Here is a 17,010-nt window from a genome sequence, read left to right on the forward strand (position 1 = left end):
GTATTTGTCCTTTTTTGTCTGGCTTCTTTCACTCAACGTGATGTCTTCAGGGTTCATCCATGTCATCGCATGTATGAGGACTTCATTCCTTTTTACAGCTGAATAATATTCCATTGACTGTATATACTACATTTTATTTTGGGTGAGGGACACTTGGGTTGCTTCCATCTTCTGGCTACTGTGAATAATGCCTATATGAGCATCAGTGTGCAAATATTTGTTTGAGTCCCATTCTTTCGGGTATACACCTGCAAGTGGGATTGCCAGATCATATGGTAATTCTATTCTTAGCTTTCTGAGGAACTGCCGAACTGTCTTCCACAGCCTGCCCATTATTTTTCCACATGATATCTATCAATTTCTTAAGAATTAGTATTCCAGAAGACCTCTTTGAGCAAAAGAAACCCAGTTTAATGAGCAACACATTTGCAAATCCCCACTGAGAGTGGTTTCTACAGGGGACCACTCTCATCCATTTTGTGTTTGAGCTCTGGTTTCAAAGGGTGATGTTTCTGACCTTGCCTACCAGTCCAGAGGTGGCTTCAACCTGAGAACTGACAGCAGAGGTGGTTACCAGGACCTGGGGTGACCCCGTGAGCTGCTGAGGACTCCTCCTCCCAGGCCTCGGCTGCACCCTCACACATCTGATGTCTGAAGTCTGATGTGTCACTCCTGTCTCTCCATAATAGATAAGAAAGGAGATCCTGGGGGTTGAGAAACTCCTGATTGATCCAACCAGTCAACCCCTCACGAGAAGATAAGAAAAGGTCATCCTGCCTGTTCCTAACTCTGGGCAGAAGTGCCCATGGTCCCAGAGGGATGAGTGTGTTGGCTTCTTAGAAAGTTTCCAGAAAAAGAGGATTCCAAAGGCTCCCTTTGTAAGCCAATCCTATGTAAGTTTCTCCTGTTTCACTTTAAATCTTCTTTTTCTCTTCTCAATGACTAGAGTTAATAAGCTATTTCTTGTGCTTATGAAAAGTATAACCTTGATCTTCAAGAAGGGCCTGCTGGTCACCTAGTCACAGTGACACCGCCCTTCCACTCTTGAGGGCCTGGACTATGGCCCTGCCCAGAGAGCCAACCCTCTTCCCCACCTGGGACACCCCAGTCTCCTCTATCTGCCCATCTGTGGCTGGCGCCATCTCCACCACTTATCCATGCTCCCACAACTTTGTTACCCGTGGGGTAAACACCTTGGCTGTTATTATGCCCTGTGATTGGCTCAAGGAGGCTGAGTCAGCTAATTTTTTCCGGGCACCATCTGGGCACCCCACAAGGGCCCCAAGGGGTACCCAGTCTCCCCAGTATAACTGAGGGCACAGAGATGAGCCTCAGCTAAACCACCAGTCTGTCTTACATTCATGTTGACTGTCCCTGGTGCTGGGCTGAGCTGAGCACTGGGGGATAAGGGGAGGGAAGGGTTAATCCAGAGCAATCCTCTGGGGGAAACGGGATGTACACCCAGATGGACAGAGAGCTAAATATGATCAATCACAATGCCTCCCAGGTGCCAGAGGAGCAGTACCAGAAGGGGCTGTTTCTAAGAGAAGACTTGAAAGCAGTTTACAATGAAGAAAAGGAAATCAGGCTAGTCCTGACCTTACATGGGATGAACTTTTGGAATCTAGTTCTTGATTTTCCTAGCCCTTCTTGACTTGGCCCTAAGAGTTGGTGACACTCCAATCCTGAATCAGAAGGATTGAATGAATGAGTCTCTTCATTTTTTTTTTTTTTTTTTTAGAATTTTCAGCCACAGCTTTTACTTCCTAAATATTTGCAAGTACACTGAGAAGAACTCTGATTTCCTTGCATGCAACTCATTTAAAAATTCTGCATTCAAAAGGAGAGGCTAGGCCTCCCTGTATTTGTGCCTAAGAGTCTCCTCCTGAATGCCTCTTTGTTGCTCAGATGTGGCCCTCTCTCTCTGGCTAAGCCAACTTGAAAGGTGAAATCACTGCCCTCCCCCCTACGTGGGATCAGACACCCAGGGAAGTGAATCTCCCTGGCAACGTGGAATATGACTCCCGGGGAGGAATGTAGACCCGGCATCGTGGGATGGAGAACATCTTCTTGACCAAAAGGGGGATGTGAAAGGAAATGAAATAAGCTTCAGTGGCAGAGAGATTCCAAAACGAGCCGAGAGATCACTCTGGTGGGCACTCTTACGCACACTTTAGACAACCTTTTTTAGGTTCTAAAGAATTGGGGTAGCTGGTGGTGGATACCTGAAACTATTAAACTACAACCCAGAACCCATGAATCTCGAAGACAGTTGTATAAAAATGTAGCTTATGAGGGGTGACAGTGGGATTGGGAATGCCATAAGGACCAAACTCCACTTTGTCTAGTTTATGGATCGATGTGTAGAAAAGTAGGGGAAGCAAACAAACAGACAAAGGTACCTAGTGTTCTTTTTTACTTCAATTGCTCTTTTTCACTCTAATTATTATTCTTGTTATCTTTGTGTGTGTGCTAATGAAGGTGTCAGGGATTGATTTAGGTGATGAATGTACAACTATGTAATGGTACTGTAAACAATCGAAAGTACAATTTGTTTTGTATGACTGCGTGGTATGTGAATATATCTCAATAAAATGATGATTAAAAAAAAAATTATATAGAAGTTAACAATGCATGTTTTAATGCTTGTTTTTTCAATTTCTAATCTAAAACAGGGCAGCAAGTGTTACTATGGCAATGTAGTAATTACTTAATTGAAAATAAAAACACGAAGTCTTCACAAAAAAAAAAAAAAAAAAAAAAATTCTGCATTCAGCAGTCCCAGATCACTTCATAATCCTACATTTTAATTTATTTTTCCTTAATAGGTTATTAGGCAAAACTCTGAATTCATGGTTGAACTGTGTTGTAAGCATTCTTGTTTTTCCCAGTCTGATATTCCTGATGTGAACTCCAGCTGAGCACTTTTTCACTATGATTTTAGGGGTGACATTTCCTCAGTATGAGAAATTTAACATTGATGAATAAATTCAAAGCCACCAAAGACTTTTCTTCATTCTGTATATACAGGGAATGTTTTATAAAATGTGAAACTTCACATGTATTACACACACTGCTCTCTAAGTAAATGATTTCTCACTTTTCTTCATTGAGTAACTACTCCTTCAAAAATTATCTCGTTCTCCTAGAGTTTCTTCTCCTGGTAGTGTCTTTTCTATCCGTTTTTCTGGTTTAGAAGTTATTGCTACTTTGAGCCTCTTCAAGTTTAACAGAAAAAACAAACAAACAAACAAACAAACAAAACCCACCACCACCAAAAACCTTCAGGAGAAGACCATCTCCAAAATCGTGCCCAAAGGTTTCCTGGGTCCCATCTCCCCAGGCCTTCCCTCCTTCCCAGCAAGTACATCTCCCACTTCTACTCCAGAAATGCTTTTGGCTGTGGCCCAAAGACATCCCCCAGCACTTGAAAACAGAGGTAGGAAGTCTCTCCCTTTGTCTCTGTGCCCTGTCTCCCCCAATGGAGATGGGGGAGATGGGGGGCAGAAATCTCTGCCCTCCTAACTTCCCTCATACTCAGGCCAGAGCTGGACTCATCCAGAAGCCTGGGGAAGCAGGAGGGGACCGGCTGATTCTCCAGAACATTCCTAACCCGATTCATGTCCATCTGAAGCAAAATCTGCCTGGACATCCACTCCCTTCACCCCCATCCCCACCCCTAGAGAGACTCAGACCCACTGGAAGCTTCTGCTGGAGATCCTGGCAGTGATAACCCCAGTAATTGGAGGGCAGTGGTGGAGATAAGGTAGTCAAATTATTATAATACAGGATGGAAGCAAAGCAAATGCAGGGTTCTGGGCCATTTTATAGGGGATTCATGGGGCGTTCAGAGTGGAAGAGTCACAAATCTCTGCAAGGGGACGGTAATTTCCTAAATGAAGAACCTGAGAGGCCCCAAGTGACCTAAAAAAAATGTTCCTGACCTACAAATTAGGCTGATCCAGCCCTCCCAGCCCTACACTCCAGCTAATACTTAAGGCCGAGCCAGGGCAGGGGGTCCAGCAGCCCTGCCTGCACCGTCTCCTCGCCTCCCCGCGCCTCCCGGACCCCGCCGACCGCGCCAGCCATGAGCCGCCCGTCTACCCACTACCCCGGCGGGGAGCGCCTGGGTTTCAGCGGCTGCTCGGCCGTCATCTCCAGCCGGGCCAGCAGCAGCTCCGCCTCGTTCCGGGCCGGCGTCAGGGACCCCGCGGCCTTCGGCAGCAAGAGCCTCCTCAGCCTGGGGCCCGGCCGGCGCGTCTCCCTCGGGCACGCGGCAGGCCGGGACCGCGGCTTCGCGCTGCGCCCGGGCGCGGGCCTCGGCGGCGGCCGCGTGCGCGGCTTCGTGGGCACCGTCTTCGGCAGCGCCGGGCTGGGGCCCGTGTGCCCGCCCGGGGGCATCCCTCAGGTCACCGTCAACAAGAGCCTGCTGGCCCCGCTCAACGTGGAGCTGGACCCCGAGATCCAGAAGGTGCGCGCCCAGGAGCGGGAGCAGATCAAGGCTCTGAACAACAAGTTCGCCTCCTTCATCGACAAGGTGAGTCCGCGAGCGTCTGCCTGTCCCCGCATTGGGCGTCCCAGGGCGCGCCGCGATACCCGGCTCTGCCACTGATGGGCGGCGTGGGAACTCGGCTGAACTATTTAACTTCTCTCAGCCTCCTTTTCCTCATCTGTGAACCAGGCATAATGAAGGATCTTACCTCAGAGGGCTGTCAGGAGGATTAAATGGGATGCTTTTAAAGTTCATAGAACAGTGCCTGGCACACACTCCCAATAAAGAGCTTCCTTTCTTGGCTGGGGCAAGACCCTGGGAGGGGGTCGAGGAGGGGGCTCTAGGGCAGAAGACACGTGGAATGTGCTCTCTTAGGGCTCCTGATGTCAGATGAGGAGCTGAAACACACATCCAGGGCAGGGGCACTAGAGGGACACAGGCCAGGGAGGGTCAGAGGACATGATGTTTGACAGGTGAGGAAGGAAGCAGGATGCAGGTGTAAGCTAGGAAGATTTTGGAATTGAAGGATAGGGCTGAGAGAAGACTCAGAAGGAGGGCACATCAAGCTATATGTGTGTGTTGAAAGGGGTGCTCTGAAGTTGGGGTAACAAGGAAGACGTCTCTGGGGACTCCCGGTGAATGGGATGGAGACAGGGAGTGGGCTTTCCTTGTCTGCACCTGGGTAGAAGCTCGGACATGGGTGATAGGGGACATAATAAAAGCAGCTGCTTCCAGTTATGGTGCCTCGTGCTGTCCCCAGAGAGTCTCATCTATCAACTCCCAGCCCAGAATAATAACCCATTACTAGTCTGCCTTGCTGGTGAGGAAACTAAGACACGTGGCCAATCTGATAGAACAGTCAACGGTGGAGTGGCTCAGGAACAGAAAGTGTCGGAGAGAAGGGCTTGAGTGGGAGAAACAGAACTTCTATCCCAGAGGACAGGGATCATTTTCCTTCTCAGACTTTCTAAGTTTGTCTTTCCCTAGCATGTTTCTTCTCCCCTTCAAGCTCAAGAAGTAGGCGAGAAGAAGACTGCTGTGAGTAGAAGAGGGCCAGAAGTTATTTAGTCCTCAAATGGGATACATTTGTCAATTATGAAGGGACTTTGTAAAGCTGTGATAACTTACTTTGAAAAACAAACGAGTGAACAAACACGAGAAAGAATACCGAATATCCGATTTGCCAGAGGAACTTTCAGCTGTCTTTTCCCAGTTGCCATTTCTCCCTTGCTGCCCATTTCCCTTTCCTCAGAAAACACTGGCAATTCTAGCAGAGGCAGCTACCTCAATCACGTGAAAACTCATGGAGGCAGGTGATACCATTTCTTAAACCCATTTCCTGATTTCTTTTAGACCAGATGTTGTCTCTTGCCTCGAAGCCCCAGTTGGGTACGGCCCCTGGCAGAATCTTCTGTCTGATGAGCCTTGGCCCCCTCCTGCCCCTGAGGATGACTGCCTGTTTTCCTGCCCTCTCCCACTCTTGAGAAGAAATGGGATGGGGATTCTGGGCCATGTCCACCTTTGGTTCCAGGTGCGGTTCCTGGAGCAGCAGAACCAGGTGCTGGAGACCAAGTGGAACCTGCTGCAGCAGCAGGAGCTGAACAACTGCAGGAAAAATCTGGATCCCATTTACAAGGGCTATATCAGTAAACTGAGGAAGCACCTGGAGTCACAGTCAGGGGACAGGGTGAGGCTGGAATCAGACCTGAGGACCATGAAGGATTTGGTGGAGGAGTACAAGAAGAGGTGAGTGGAGAGGCAGAGAATATTCTCCCGGAAGGTGTCAATGACACATGAGGTTTCAATTTAGTGCCAGCATTTTTATTTTCGTTGACTCTGCTGATACCATTGCAATTTCCTTTCCCACAGGGGAGGGAGAGAGCTCCAGACATAATGGGACTTAGGAAGATAATAGATCTACCCACAATGGTGCTCTGAATTGCTTAAGAAATGACATGCTCAATTTCTAGCATTGGAGAAGGAAATGGAAAGAGAAATCATCTCAGAACCAGATGGATAACCCATGGTTTTGTAGCTCCTCTTGAGTGAGGTTTCCAGGGCAGTTCCTAGAACATGAGACACCCCCACCAATCCCAGAACAAATCTTCAGGCCAAGCAAAAACGAATGAGTTTTAAAAATTATTTCATGTTGAGGCATATCTGTGCTGCTGAATCTCACCATTAAAGAGAATAATTGAGAAGGTATTTGGAACCAGAGATTGTTTTTCCTTCTGAGTTCAGCCACATCTAGGTTCAATGTGACCTGTTTTGGAAGCTTGCTTCCTGGAATTAGGTTTTCTAGGGATTCTAGGGACTTCTTGCACAATTCAAGGTGGGTAGAGATGGCTTCTTTCTCTTACTCCGTGTTCAGTCTGCCTTCCCTCCCCATTCTGAAGTCCCCCAAAGTGGAGCCCTGGCCTGAGCCCTGCAGGGAGATCCTGAAGGAGGAGATGGCATGGACCCTTCCCTGCCCTCCGAGAACACCCTGATTGTAGGGGCAGACTTAACACTTTCAGAGAGCTATCAACAAATGGAAACAAATGCAATGTGAACTGAGAACGGAATTGAGAAGGGAAGTGGGGCCCAAGTAAAGATTTGAGCTGGGTCTAGAAAAAGGAGGGGGAAGCCAGGCAGAGGCTCCCAGGGTCTACTCAGTCTCTAGACATCTCAGAGTGGAAAGAATTGCCACTCACTAGGTTGGGCGAATCCCTTGATTTCTATGAACCTCAGTTTTAGTATCTATAAAAATCAGGTACTAACTGCCTTGCTCTCTAAATGAACTGTTGAGAGGATTATGCTAGGCAGTAATTTGTTAGCAGCTCTTAAAAGTGGTAGTAAATGCAAGGCCTTGTTTTTCTGGGGTTAGATGTCTTGGATTTGAAGAGTTTCACTATTAACTCTTTGTATGACCTAGGGCAGGTAAAATGAATGTCTTTTGCCTCATTTATAAAATTGGGATAATAATAGGATCCTCCTCACAGGGTTGTTGTGGGATTAAATGAAATAATCTATGTGAAGAGTTTAGCTTGATGTTTGGTACTTGGCAAAGGATCAATAAGTGTTAGCTGTGTTCATTTTCATTATTAATCTTTGTTCATTCTGTCATTAATCTCTCCTATCTGTGGGTCCTCATGCCATATCTTTTATGATATAATGCCTTCCTTACATTAGACTTTTCAGTGCCTTGACCTTCCAGGGAAATTGCATGGTTCTAGCAGGCAGTGTGTATCTTAAGCATCACAGTATACTCCGTGGCAACGGTCTTCAGGGTTTTTTCTTCATAGATTGCCTAAAATAATTGTTAATACCTCCTCACAATTTAAAAATTTCTTCACTATTAAAAAAGTTGACATCTAAACTTTTTAATCCTAAATTTAAATAGTTACAAAGGATGTAATTTCAAGCTTATTATGTATATTGCCATTTAAAATTTTAACGGCTAGGTTACTCATTTAAATGTATCCAATTTGATCCAGATGGCTAGGCAGTTTAATACCCACCATTGTTCATCTAAAAAATTAACGAGCAAGCTCTTTCTTCAAAATCATAAATTTTACCTCGATCCCCTCTTTACTTGTACTCCAATCGTCTTGCCACTTTCTCCACATAGCTTTATCCTAATGCAATATGTTTTTATGCCCCAAAGTCTTTTATCGATCACCCTAGCTGCCGCAAAACATGCATGTAAATTGAAATTTTAGAAAGTTTACTTCTTGTGAGTGTAAGCTTTTAAATGTTAAAATATTTATTCTGGGTTGAGTTAACAAAACAACAAAATTTGTTACCAATTTTGTCAAATAATTATTAAATGTAAAAAGTAAAAATTAATTTTGGAAATACATTTCTTAATGAGATGAATGGAACACATTTTTCCAGCTAGCTTAGTTATTCATGCATGAATAGTGATTATTGCTAGAATGAGCTGCCCAAATGACTATTGCTTATACGATTTATTCTGTCCCTTAGAACACCATATTTAATTTAATATACCAGAAAGGGTTGGGAAAAATAAAACATTGTTAGTATTCAGTGCATCTTTGCCTATACTTTCTTTTTTCAATAAAACGCATACACACACACACACACACGTCTCCAAAACTTTGCAGCTGCAGATTAGCTCATTCAATTTATGGGAAATATCTGCCATTTAGCTTAATTGGAAAAGCCAGTTTTCATTGTCAAACAAGAGAAATTAAGACTCGCTTTCTGTCAGAAAAAAGTGTGACTTCATTTCTCCATTCAAATAAAAATGTAAATATGCACTTTGGAAACTATTATAAAAGCCACAGAGCAATTAATTAAGGAATGCCTCTTGTACTCTAGATTATTAAAAGCATAAAGTGATGTAGATTTAATATAATTAGTACGTCTATATTATAAAGCAAGATAAATCAATGTGCACTTTCCCATTGTTTAACTTTTAATTATATACTGTAATGCATTTTTAAAACTACAAGTTATATATAAAGTCAATAGTATGATAATATGCATCTCTTTTCTTTATAAATGTGTGTACGTCTGTATTGAACTCTGGTGTTTGGTTTCTAAATGTAAATGATCAACAACTATGTATAAAAACTTAGATTAATGTCCTTAATTTTGATAGCTATCAGGATCCAACTTTTCCTGTGTATTCTATGAAATAGGGAAATATAAACTGCTAAAAACTAATCAGTCCAGCAGCTAGCATTTACTTTTATAGGAGGTGGACAACATAAAACATTTTAAAAGATAATATGAGATAAGGATTGGCTATAATAGAAATAACTATTTCATGATAAATTTGATTTAAAAAGGATTTCAACAACCTTTCAAATATTCACAGAGCTCAGATAAATCACATGTAATAATCTCAGATAAATCACATAAACTGTTTTCCATTAATTTTATCCAGTGTAGCTAGAAAAATCTGGCAGTCTCGAAAAATGTTCCAGTCACGTTAGAATAACCTGCTTCACCAGCCTGCACTGCTTGAGCCATTCAACAGTGCTTTGCTTTGCAGACAGTAACATGTCTTGGGACTGAGTAAAAAAGTAAAATGGAAAAGAATAGCTTACATTTAAATGTAAAACACGAGTCCTTTTTCTAGCATTGAATATATCTTACCGATGCTCTATTGGGTTTGCTCTTACACGTATCCCATAATCCATTCTTTGACAATAGTAGGGGATGGAAGAGATAAGTTCTTAAATGAAATGATCAGTATTCTTACCTCCGCAATCTACAGTGTATCTGAATTAAGACCATTTCAGCCCCATCCAAACACTCTGTTTCCAAGGCCTTACTTTTTCTGGAGCAGAAACATGTATAAGAAATTGGTTTGACATACAGCTCTGAGGTGGGAGGGGTGTTTTTGCTTGGTGCTGGGGAGGGTTTTGCACCCTGAGCCAGAGCACCATATTAAGGTGCCAGATGGCGGAGGGGTGGGGGCACCTTTCTGCTGTTCTGTGGGAGGAGGTAATTATGAGAAGGAGGTGGGACAGTAGAACCCGTGTGACATCTCAACCACAGGTGCATTCTTAGGCAGGTACATTTTAGGGAAGACTGCATATGAACTGAGGAGCTGGAAATGGGATCCTTTAACCATCCTTGCCCATATCCCCTTTAGAAAGGCTATGTGTGCCACGGATACATGAACCCCACCTTGGAGACTGCTCCCCTGCAGATCTTGGCACAGAGGTGGACACTGGCTCATTGAGCATTTGCAGAACTGAAGTATCCCCATAGCAATTCTGTCTCCTCTCTCTTGCCCCACATAGGTACGAGATGGAGATTAATAGACGCACAGCTGCTGAGAATGAGTTTGTGGTGCTTAAGAAGGTAAAAGCGGAGTGGGAAGGGCCAGAAAAAGTCCAGAGGGCTTCTTGGCTACACAGCACAGTGGAGTCTGTAGGATGAGAAAAGGGACCCCGGGGGTCACTAAGACCCTTGGGCGTGGGTGAATGGGCTTCTAACTTCCTAGCTCCTCCTTTCAAGTCTCTTGCCTGAGATGCAGGCTGCTCTCAGACTTTGCCAGCTTAAAATCCAGGTATTTTACTGCACTTCTGGAGCATCCATGTGCATTGGACATGTCAGTTGGATTGCTTGATGGTCCTCTCAGGGACCTCATGTGAGGCATGGGGTGGGGGAAGTGTAGATAGCTAGGGAACTCGAGGCTCCTTGTGGCAGGACGGAGAGTAGGGAAGGGCAGCTGTCCCCACTCAAGGCCACCTGACTCTCATGTGTCTCCTAGGATGTAGATGCTGCCTACACACACAAGGTTGAGCTCCAGGCCAAGGTGGATTCCTTGACTGAGGAGATCGAGTTCTTCAAGTGCCTCCATGAAGAGGTAAGGACTTCTCTGATCCCTCTTGTGTGGTCTGCTTCTCTTACAAGTGATTATGGCCCTTGGCCTGCAGCCTCAGTGGTCATGTGGACCAAGGGTTGGAAGGGAAGGACTCTTTACAGGGCTAATGACATATGCTGAGGACCTACTGTGTGTGGAGCAATTAGCTAGGCTTTGAGGAGACCATGCTGGAGAGGGAATGATTGCTATCCTCAAGGAGTTCACAGTCTGGTAGGGGAAACAATGCATAGATGACCTTTAAGAGAGCAGAGGAAGGAATGGTGAATTCTATCTGTGCTGTCAGGAAAAATTTCTGGATGAGGAAAATTTCAATGGGTGCCATGAAGGGTGCGACGTGCCATGCTGAAGGAGAAGCCCGAGTGAAGAGCCAGAAGTCTGAGATGTGCTAATGCAAAAGGGGCATAAGGAGGTAGAGACTGGAGATGGGCAAGGTCATCAGCAGTCCCCTGAAGGGCTCTGAGTGCCATGCAAGGGGTTCAGACTTGCTTCTAAGGGTGAAGGGGAGCCATTGTGGGTTTTTGAGGCAGAGAGTGGGGCAGTCCTGAGTGCATGAATGGAGAGGGCAGTCCCATCACTTGTAGCTGAAAGTCCAGGGTGTTCATTCTCATAGGCCTGGCAGGTCCAGGAAGAGTCTGTTGAAGTCAGAATTCAACTGCTGAAGAAGGGCAGAAAGGAGCGGTGAGGATTTGCTCCAGGGAGGATCAGGAGAGGTAGTTCTCTCAAAGGGACTTTCTAACTGCCCCCCTCTCCCAATTGTCTTCCAGGAGATTGCTCAGCTCCAGTCCCACATCAGTGACACGTCTGTCATTCTGTCCATGGACAATAACCGGGACCTGGACCTGGGCAGCATCATTGATGAGGTCCACGCCCACTATGAGGAGATCGCCCTGAAGAGCAAGACCGAGGCTGAAATGCTCTACCAGAGCAAGGTGAGAGCCAGATGCCGAGTGTGCCGAGGCACGGAGACCACAGTTGCCGTCGCCTTATTATGCATGCGTGTGCATGTTTCTGTGTGTGCGCATGCACCTGGTTTGGGTGGAGCCCTTCTTTGTCTTAGAGCTGGGCCTTGTGAAAATGCCTCCCCGTGGCCCAGAGAGTTCCACCAGAGTCTCAGCATGTTTAGGGGACATATTTGGGGCTTAGACCTTCTCCCGACATGGTCCTTGACTGACAGCTGAGACCATATCAGCCTCAACCCTGGTGAGACTCTGAGGCAGTCCCCATGGGTTATCCACATATCTCTACATTTTCTTCTTGTTTCCAATTTTGGCAATATGAGGATGGGAAATCCACATGCTACCAAGCCAAGGCTCTCTTTTTGAGAAACTAAAGATCCTGCTGAACTGGAGGAAGCCTTCCTTCCCAAAAGGAAAGGATGTCCTTCACTCCCCTCCTCTCTTCTATTACTTCCTTCTCTCCTGCCCTCCCACCTTCACCTGGCCCTATATTGCTAAGCTGTTGAGAAGAACAGCATGTGACCCTCCTCCCCCTCCCCAGGCTAAACTCACCTAAGCTTTGTGAATTCTCATCTGTTGTGCACTCTTTTATTCTTGTCACCTAACCTCAGATCCAGGAGCTCCAGGTGACGGCTGGCCGGCATGGCGATGACCTCAGACTCACCAAGGCTGAGATAATGGAGCTCAACAAGCTGGTTCAGAGGATCCGCTCAGAGATAGGGACTGTGAAAAAGCAGGTGGGTTCTATGATATCAACTCACAAGAGTTTACTGTGCAGCAAGGGCACGGTCCCCTCCTTGGGGAGGCTACAATTCTTTAAGAGAGCACAGACAAATATGGAATGATAAAGCCTTCCACAAACTGTGCAGCACACTCAAACAATGCTGTAGAGGGGCTGGAGGTTCATGAGAACTTGAGTGAAGCTTTCTGCAGGAGGATGGCTTATACTGGGATGGGGGGCAGAAAGGAGAGGGAAGGCACCTGGGTGAGGGAGCCAGCGTAAGCAGGAATCAGAGGTGGGGGTGTACCTGGCATGTGCACAGGGAGATTCGCCTCCTGAGAGCAGACAGTCCATGGTGGGCGTGGCAGGTAGCAGAGGATACCCCTGGGTAGGGATGGTGGATGATGAGAGGCCTTCAAAGCCAGGCAGGGGAGTTTGGACTTGATGAGTAGGTAAAAGTGAGCAATTTGTAGGTTTCACATGACTCATGTTTGAGGAAGGAGAACTCAGCCATGGATTTTCCAACAGAATAAAGAGGAGCCTCCTGCCCTGAACTCAGCTTGGGCTCTGCAGCGAGCTCAGCCTTCCGTGTGCTTGTGGCTGTGGGGTGGGCATTGCACTGAGGACACCCTCTTGGGGAGTGCAGTATTGGGACCACACCTGTGGTACCTGATAAATGTGAACCTGCCTCTTACCTTCTGATGAATGTGGTTTCCTGGCCTGGCTGAAGCAGGCAAATCCATTAGTTTCTTAAAGTTTGTGAAGATTGTGCAAGCATATAAGGCTTTCAGCTTTCCGGACAAGTCAAATTGCTCCCATCTCCCCTTCACTGCCCCTTCCCCCTGCCCTGCATGCACATGGGGGTGGGTTCTCCTCTATGCAGTGGGCTCACGGCAGTGGAAAGAAAAAGGGCCGGCATTAGGTAAGAACTTAGGAAGTTTTTAAAAATCAAGACCAGCTTAAATGCAGGAAAAGCACAAGGTGTTGAAGACCACCCTCAGCATTCCATTATGGTGTTTGATAAAATACTATGTGTTCATGGTTGGGTGAGCTTATTCCCACAAAAGGACATTTTTTATTGAATGACACCATACTTTGTGGGTTAGGGAAGATATCCTCCCTGGGTAACAAGTGGGGATCACTTGCCGTGCCTGGTTTCCATGGTGGTTCCTCTTGAAAGCCCTTGGCCATGGTGTTTTTCTGTCCTTCCAGCCCCAAACTCCAAAGAAGAAGCCCAGTTTCACTGGCAGAGTCTTTGGCATTTGATTGCCCAGAATCCGTTTGAGTATTTGTCTCAAAAAAGTCCAAAATTTCACCTCCTAACTCAGACCACATACGTCTGTGAGGCCCATGCTTTTGGAACCCTCCGGTTCACCCAGTTGTTGGTCAGTGAAAAAGAACAGAGGACGGTGGGATTGAATTCAGATCGCAGAGTTCATTTCCATCTCACTGAGTCATTATATCTCCACAGTCCTGTCCTGAGGTTGGACCCTGGTTTTCCATGGCTGGGCAATTGGGTCTTACGTGTCTCCTCTGAGCTAAGGGACACTCACCCCAAATGCTGTGGGTGCTTGTGTCTGGCAGGGGAGGGTGGTACCAGCTGGACTTCTGGCTTCAGGATCAGCTGCTTGCCTTGGGATGAACTGAAATTGACTGTGCAGTAAGGGGATGCCCCAGAAAGAGAAGCCAGATGCTTAGATCTCACCAAAATCAGCCGAGTAACCAGAACAGACACTAGCACCAAAAGGCTTAAGAAGCCCACGTTGGGGGCTTTCACCTAAATGCAAGCACAGGGCCCTTTCTGCAGTTTCCTCTAGCAAGTTACACATGCCCACCTCCCAGCAGGTGCGTTTAAACTTGTAAGACGTGTTAGTTATGCCAAGAAAGAATCTTTTAAGTCCGTTGCCTTTTAGCATGATTCTCTGTGAAATTTGGAAGGCCAGGATTATTAGATAAGACATTTTACTAATGGGAACTTTATTAGCCCAGAATTTTTCTCACAATTTATGGGATCTTGCAAGACAACCTTATCCTATGGGGCTGAATCAAGTCTGGCCACCCAGAGATTTTCATCAGGGTTGGTGTTAGAATCTGACAGTCAATATTACAGATCAAGAGGGAGAGGGCATGGGTCATGCCCGCGTAGCCCACCTTCTCAGTGCCCTTCCCCTCTTCTCTCCCAAAGTGAGAACTTTCCACTTTAACATACTCCGGCATGAGTGGGGGTGAAAACACACCTGAGTCAAGCAGAAGGACAAAGTCACCTATGGTGATGTCCACAATTGGATAAACCAGGAGCATCTCAAAGCATTTACTTGCAGCCAGGACCAAATGAGAGCAGGTTGCTGAGCAGGATATCAGAACTGGGCTGTGAATCCAAATGCTAACTCCATTTGCCCCTCAGTGCTCCAACCTGGAGATGGCCATCGCTGATGCCGAGCAGCGGGGCGACACTGCCCTCAAGGATGCTCGGGCCAAGCTGGACAGGCTGGAGTGCGCCTTGCACCAGGCCAAGGAGGAGCTGGCCCGGATGCTGTGCGAGTACCAGGAGCTGATGAACACCAAGCTGGCCCTGGACGTGGAGATCGCCACCTACCGCAAGCTGCTGGAGGGCGAGGAGTGCAGGTGAGGGCCCAGATCTCTTTTATCTGGGGCAGATGTTGCTCTACTTTAGTAGAAGGACCAAAGGTAAACCATGTGTTTCTGTTCAGGTCCTACTGGGGTAAAACCGTATAGAGAATGGGCTTGCCATGCAGTAGGGAAGCTCGTTGTTAGACGATGAGAAGGACTAAATTGTGAAAATACCAAAGAAGTGGTTGGAGAGGAAATGCTAACATCGGCAATGTTTGAGAAACAGAGCACTCTGGGGCCCTTCACCAGGTGGGTGGGGAAAGGCAAGACGGTGTCCAAGAGTCATCCAAGTTCAAGGTCGCCCTGACAAAGCCTGGGTCCCAGTGAGAAGTGAGCTCATTTGTCTTCATTGTCTAGGAACAATGGCATAACTAGAGGGGACCAGAGACACAATTATCCCACACAACAGATAATTCCAAAGCCACCCGATGGAGAGGTGATTCCTTGTAGCAGATTTATCATTTTAGTTCTCCATTTCATGAGAGGTCCCAGTGGGGTGTGTGGGAAGAAAGGATCCTGGGATGGGAGTGGTTCTGAGAGGAGAAGTTAATTTGCAGAGATGACCCCCTGGATGAATGGGGTGATTGCTTTGGGAAGGTTGATCTGTTTTTCTTCTCCTTCTTCAGGATGTCTGGTGAATATCCAAATTCTGTGAGCATCTGTAAGTACCTGCAGGACACATTTCTGCCCTTGGTCATCTTACCAGAAGTCTGATTTCCATCAATTTCATAACACAAAAGAGAAGTCAGGATAACAGAAAGGTTCATGGGAGACTTAAGGATACAAAGAGGTAGCTGGTTTCAGTAACCAAGGGGAAGTAGTAGAATGCAGAAAAATAACAAGATCACAAAATGCAAAAGTACAAACTATAGAAAACTCAAACAATACTCGATAGTGTATAATCCAAAAGTCTATTGTAAGAATGGTGCTTAATGGCTGCATTCTCTCTGATGAGGTCAGAACCAAATAAAGGATTGCAAGGAGCCTGATAGACTAAATGATGAAAAAGTTAGCTGAAACAACCTCTTTCAGATTTAAAAGCTAGAGAGGGTGATATATTACTAAGAGGCTGGGATACTCCCAGAAGCTCCTTTATTTGTCAATAGAAAGGAAGACGGAAGCATCACCGGAAGGCCTCAGTGACGTGCCTTTCTTCCTTGGACCTACCTATGGGACGTTCATTGATAGAGCCCTGTCTCCTGAGACTTAAAGTCTGATATTGATAGATTGACACAGACTGATAGAGAAAGATCAAATGTGTGGGGCTGAGTACCTGAAAAATGAAGCCACACATAGTCAGTGCTGATAAAAATCCTTTAGGAAACTAAACATGCACAACAGAGAGACTCATTCTTAATGCCGAGCCACCACAGGGCAGAGAACTAAGGGAGTGGGCAGGGCTTGGGGCTGGCTGGGGCTGAGGTTCTCTCTCACCCATTCCAGCCGTCATCAGCAGCACCAACTCTGGGGCAGGAGCAGCTGGCTTCAGCATGGGCAGTTACAGCTACAAACCTGCAGCCACGGACGTCAAAACTAAAGGCAGCTGTGGCAGCGAATTCAAGGATCCCTTTGCCAAAACCTCGGGCAGCAGCTGTGCAGCAAAAAAGTCCTCCAGATGAAGGACAGGTGGCCAGCTCTGGGAGCAGCCACCTTCCCCCCACTTCCCCCACTGGGTCCCATTTCCAAGTCAGTAAGGGCTTCCTCCCGTAACCACAATCCCCAGTCCCCTCTCCCTGCTGTCCTCTGCTGAGCCATGCTGTCAGTCGTGGGCTCTCTGGGTGACCACTCTGCTTTTGTCATCTTTCATTGGGTCACTGCTCCAGAATGCAGAGAAAACACACATGTCCAGAATGTTTCCCTGAGG

The 17,010-nt window shown here is 46.5% G+C and overlaps 1 protein-coding gene across 2 annotated transcripts; it reads left to right on the forward strand.

Annotated features, from left to right (window-relative positions):
* The first annotated feature begins 4,087 nt into the window (after positions 1–4,087).
* On the forward strand, positions 4,088–16,765 carry LOC119541665 (keratin, type II cytoskeletal 72-like). Of its 2 annotated transcripts, XM_037845764.1 has the most exons (9): positions 4,088–4,537; positions 6,024–6,238; positions 10,252–10,312; positions 10,725–10,820; positions 11,603–11,767; positions 12,406–12,531; positions 14,920–15,140; positions 15,773–15,807; positions 16,590–16,765. In XM_037845764.1, exons 1-9 carry the CDS (start codon positions 4,088–4,090, stop codon positions 16,763–16,765), a joined length of 1,545 nt encoding a protein of 514 aa, XP_037701692.1. The 2 variants fall into 2 exon arrangements, with proteins under 2 accessions (XP_037701692.1, XP_037701694.1); XM_037845766.1 differs by lacking the exon at positions 12,406–12,531.
* The last annotated feature ends 245 nt before the right edge of the window (positions 16,766–17,010 follow it).

This window comes from Choloepus didactylus, chromosome 8, assembly GCF_015220235.1.
Source record: "Choloepus didactylus isolate mChoDid1 chromosome 8, mChoDid1.pri, whole genome shotgun sequence".
In the NCBI taxonomy this organism is placed as follows: Eukaryota; Metazoa; Chordata; class Mammalia; order Pilosa; family Megalonychidae; genus Choloepus; species Choloepus didactylus.

Coding starts and splice junctions, on each gene's coding strand:
- LOC119541665 (XM_037845764.1), top strand. CDS start 4,088: ATGAGCCGCCCGTCTACCCACTACCCCGGCGGGGAGCGCCTGGGTTTC. Junction 10,821..11,602: donor TCAAGTGCCTCCATGAAGAG/GTAAGGACTTCT, acceptor ATTGTCTTCCAG/GAGATTGCTCAGCTCCAGTC. Junction 12,532..14,919: donor TAGGGACTGTGAAAAAGCAG/GTGGGTTCTATG, acceptor TTTGCCCCTCAG/TGCTCCAACCTGGAGATGGC.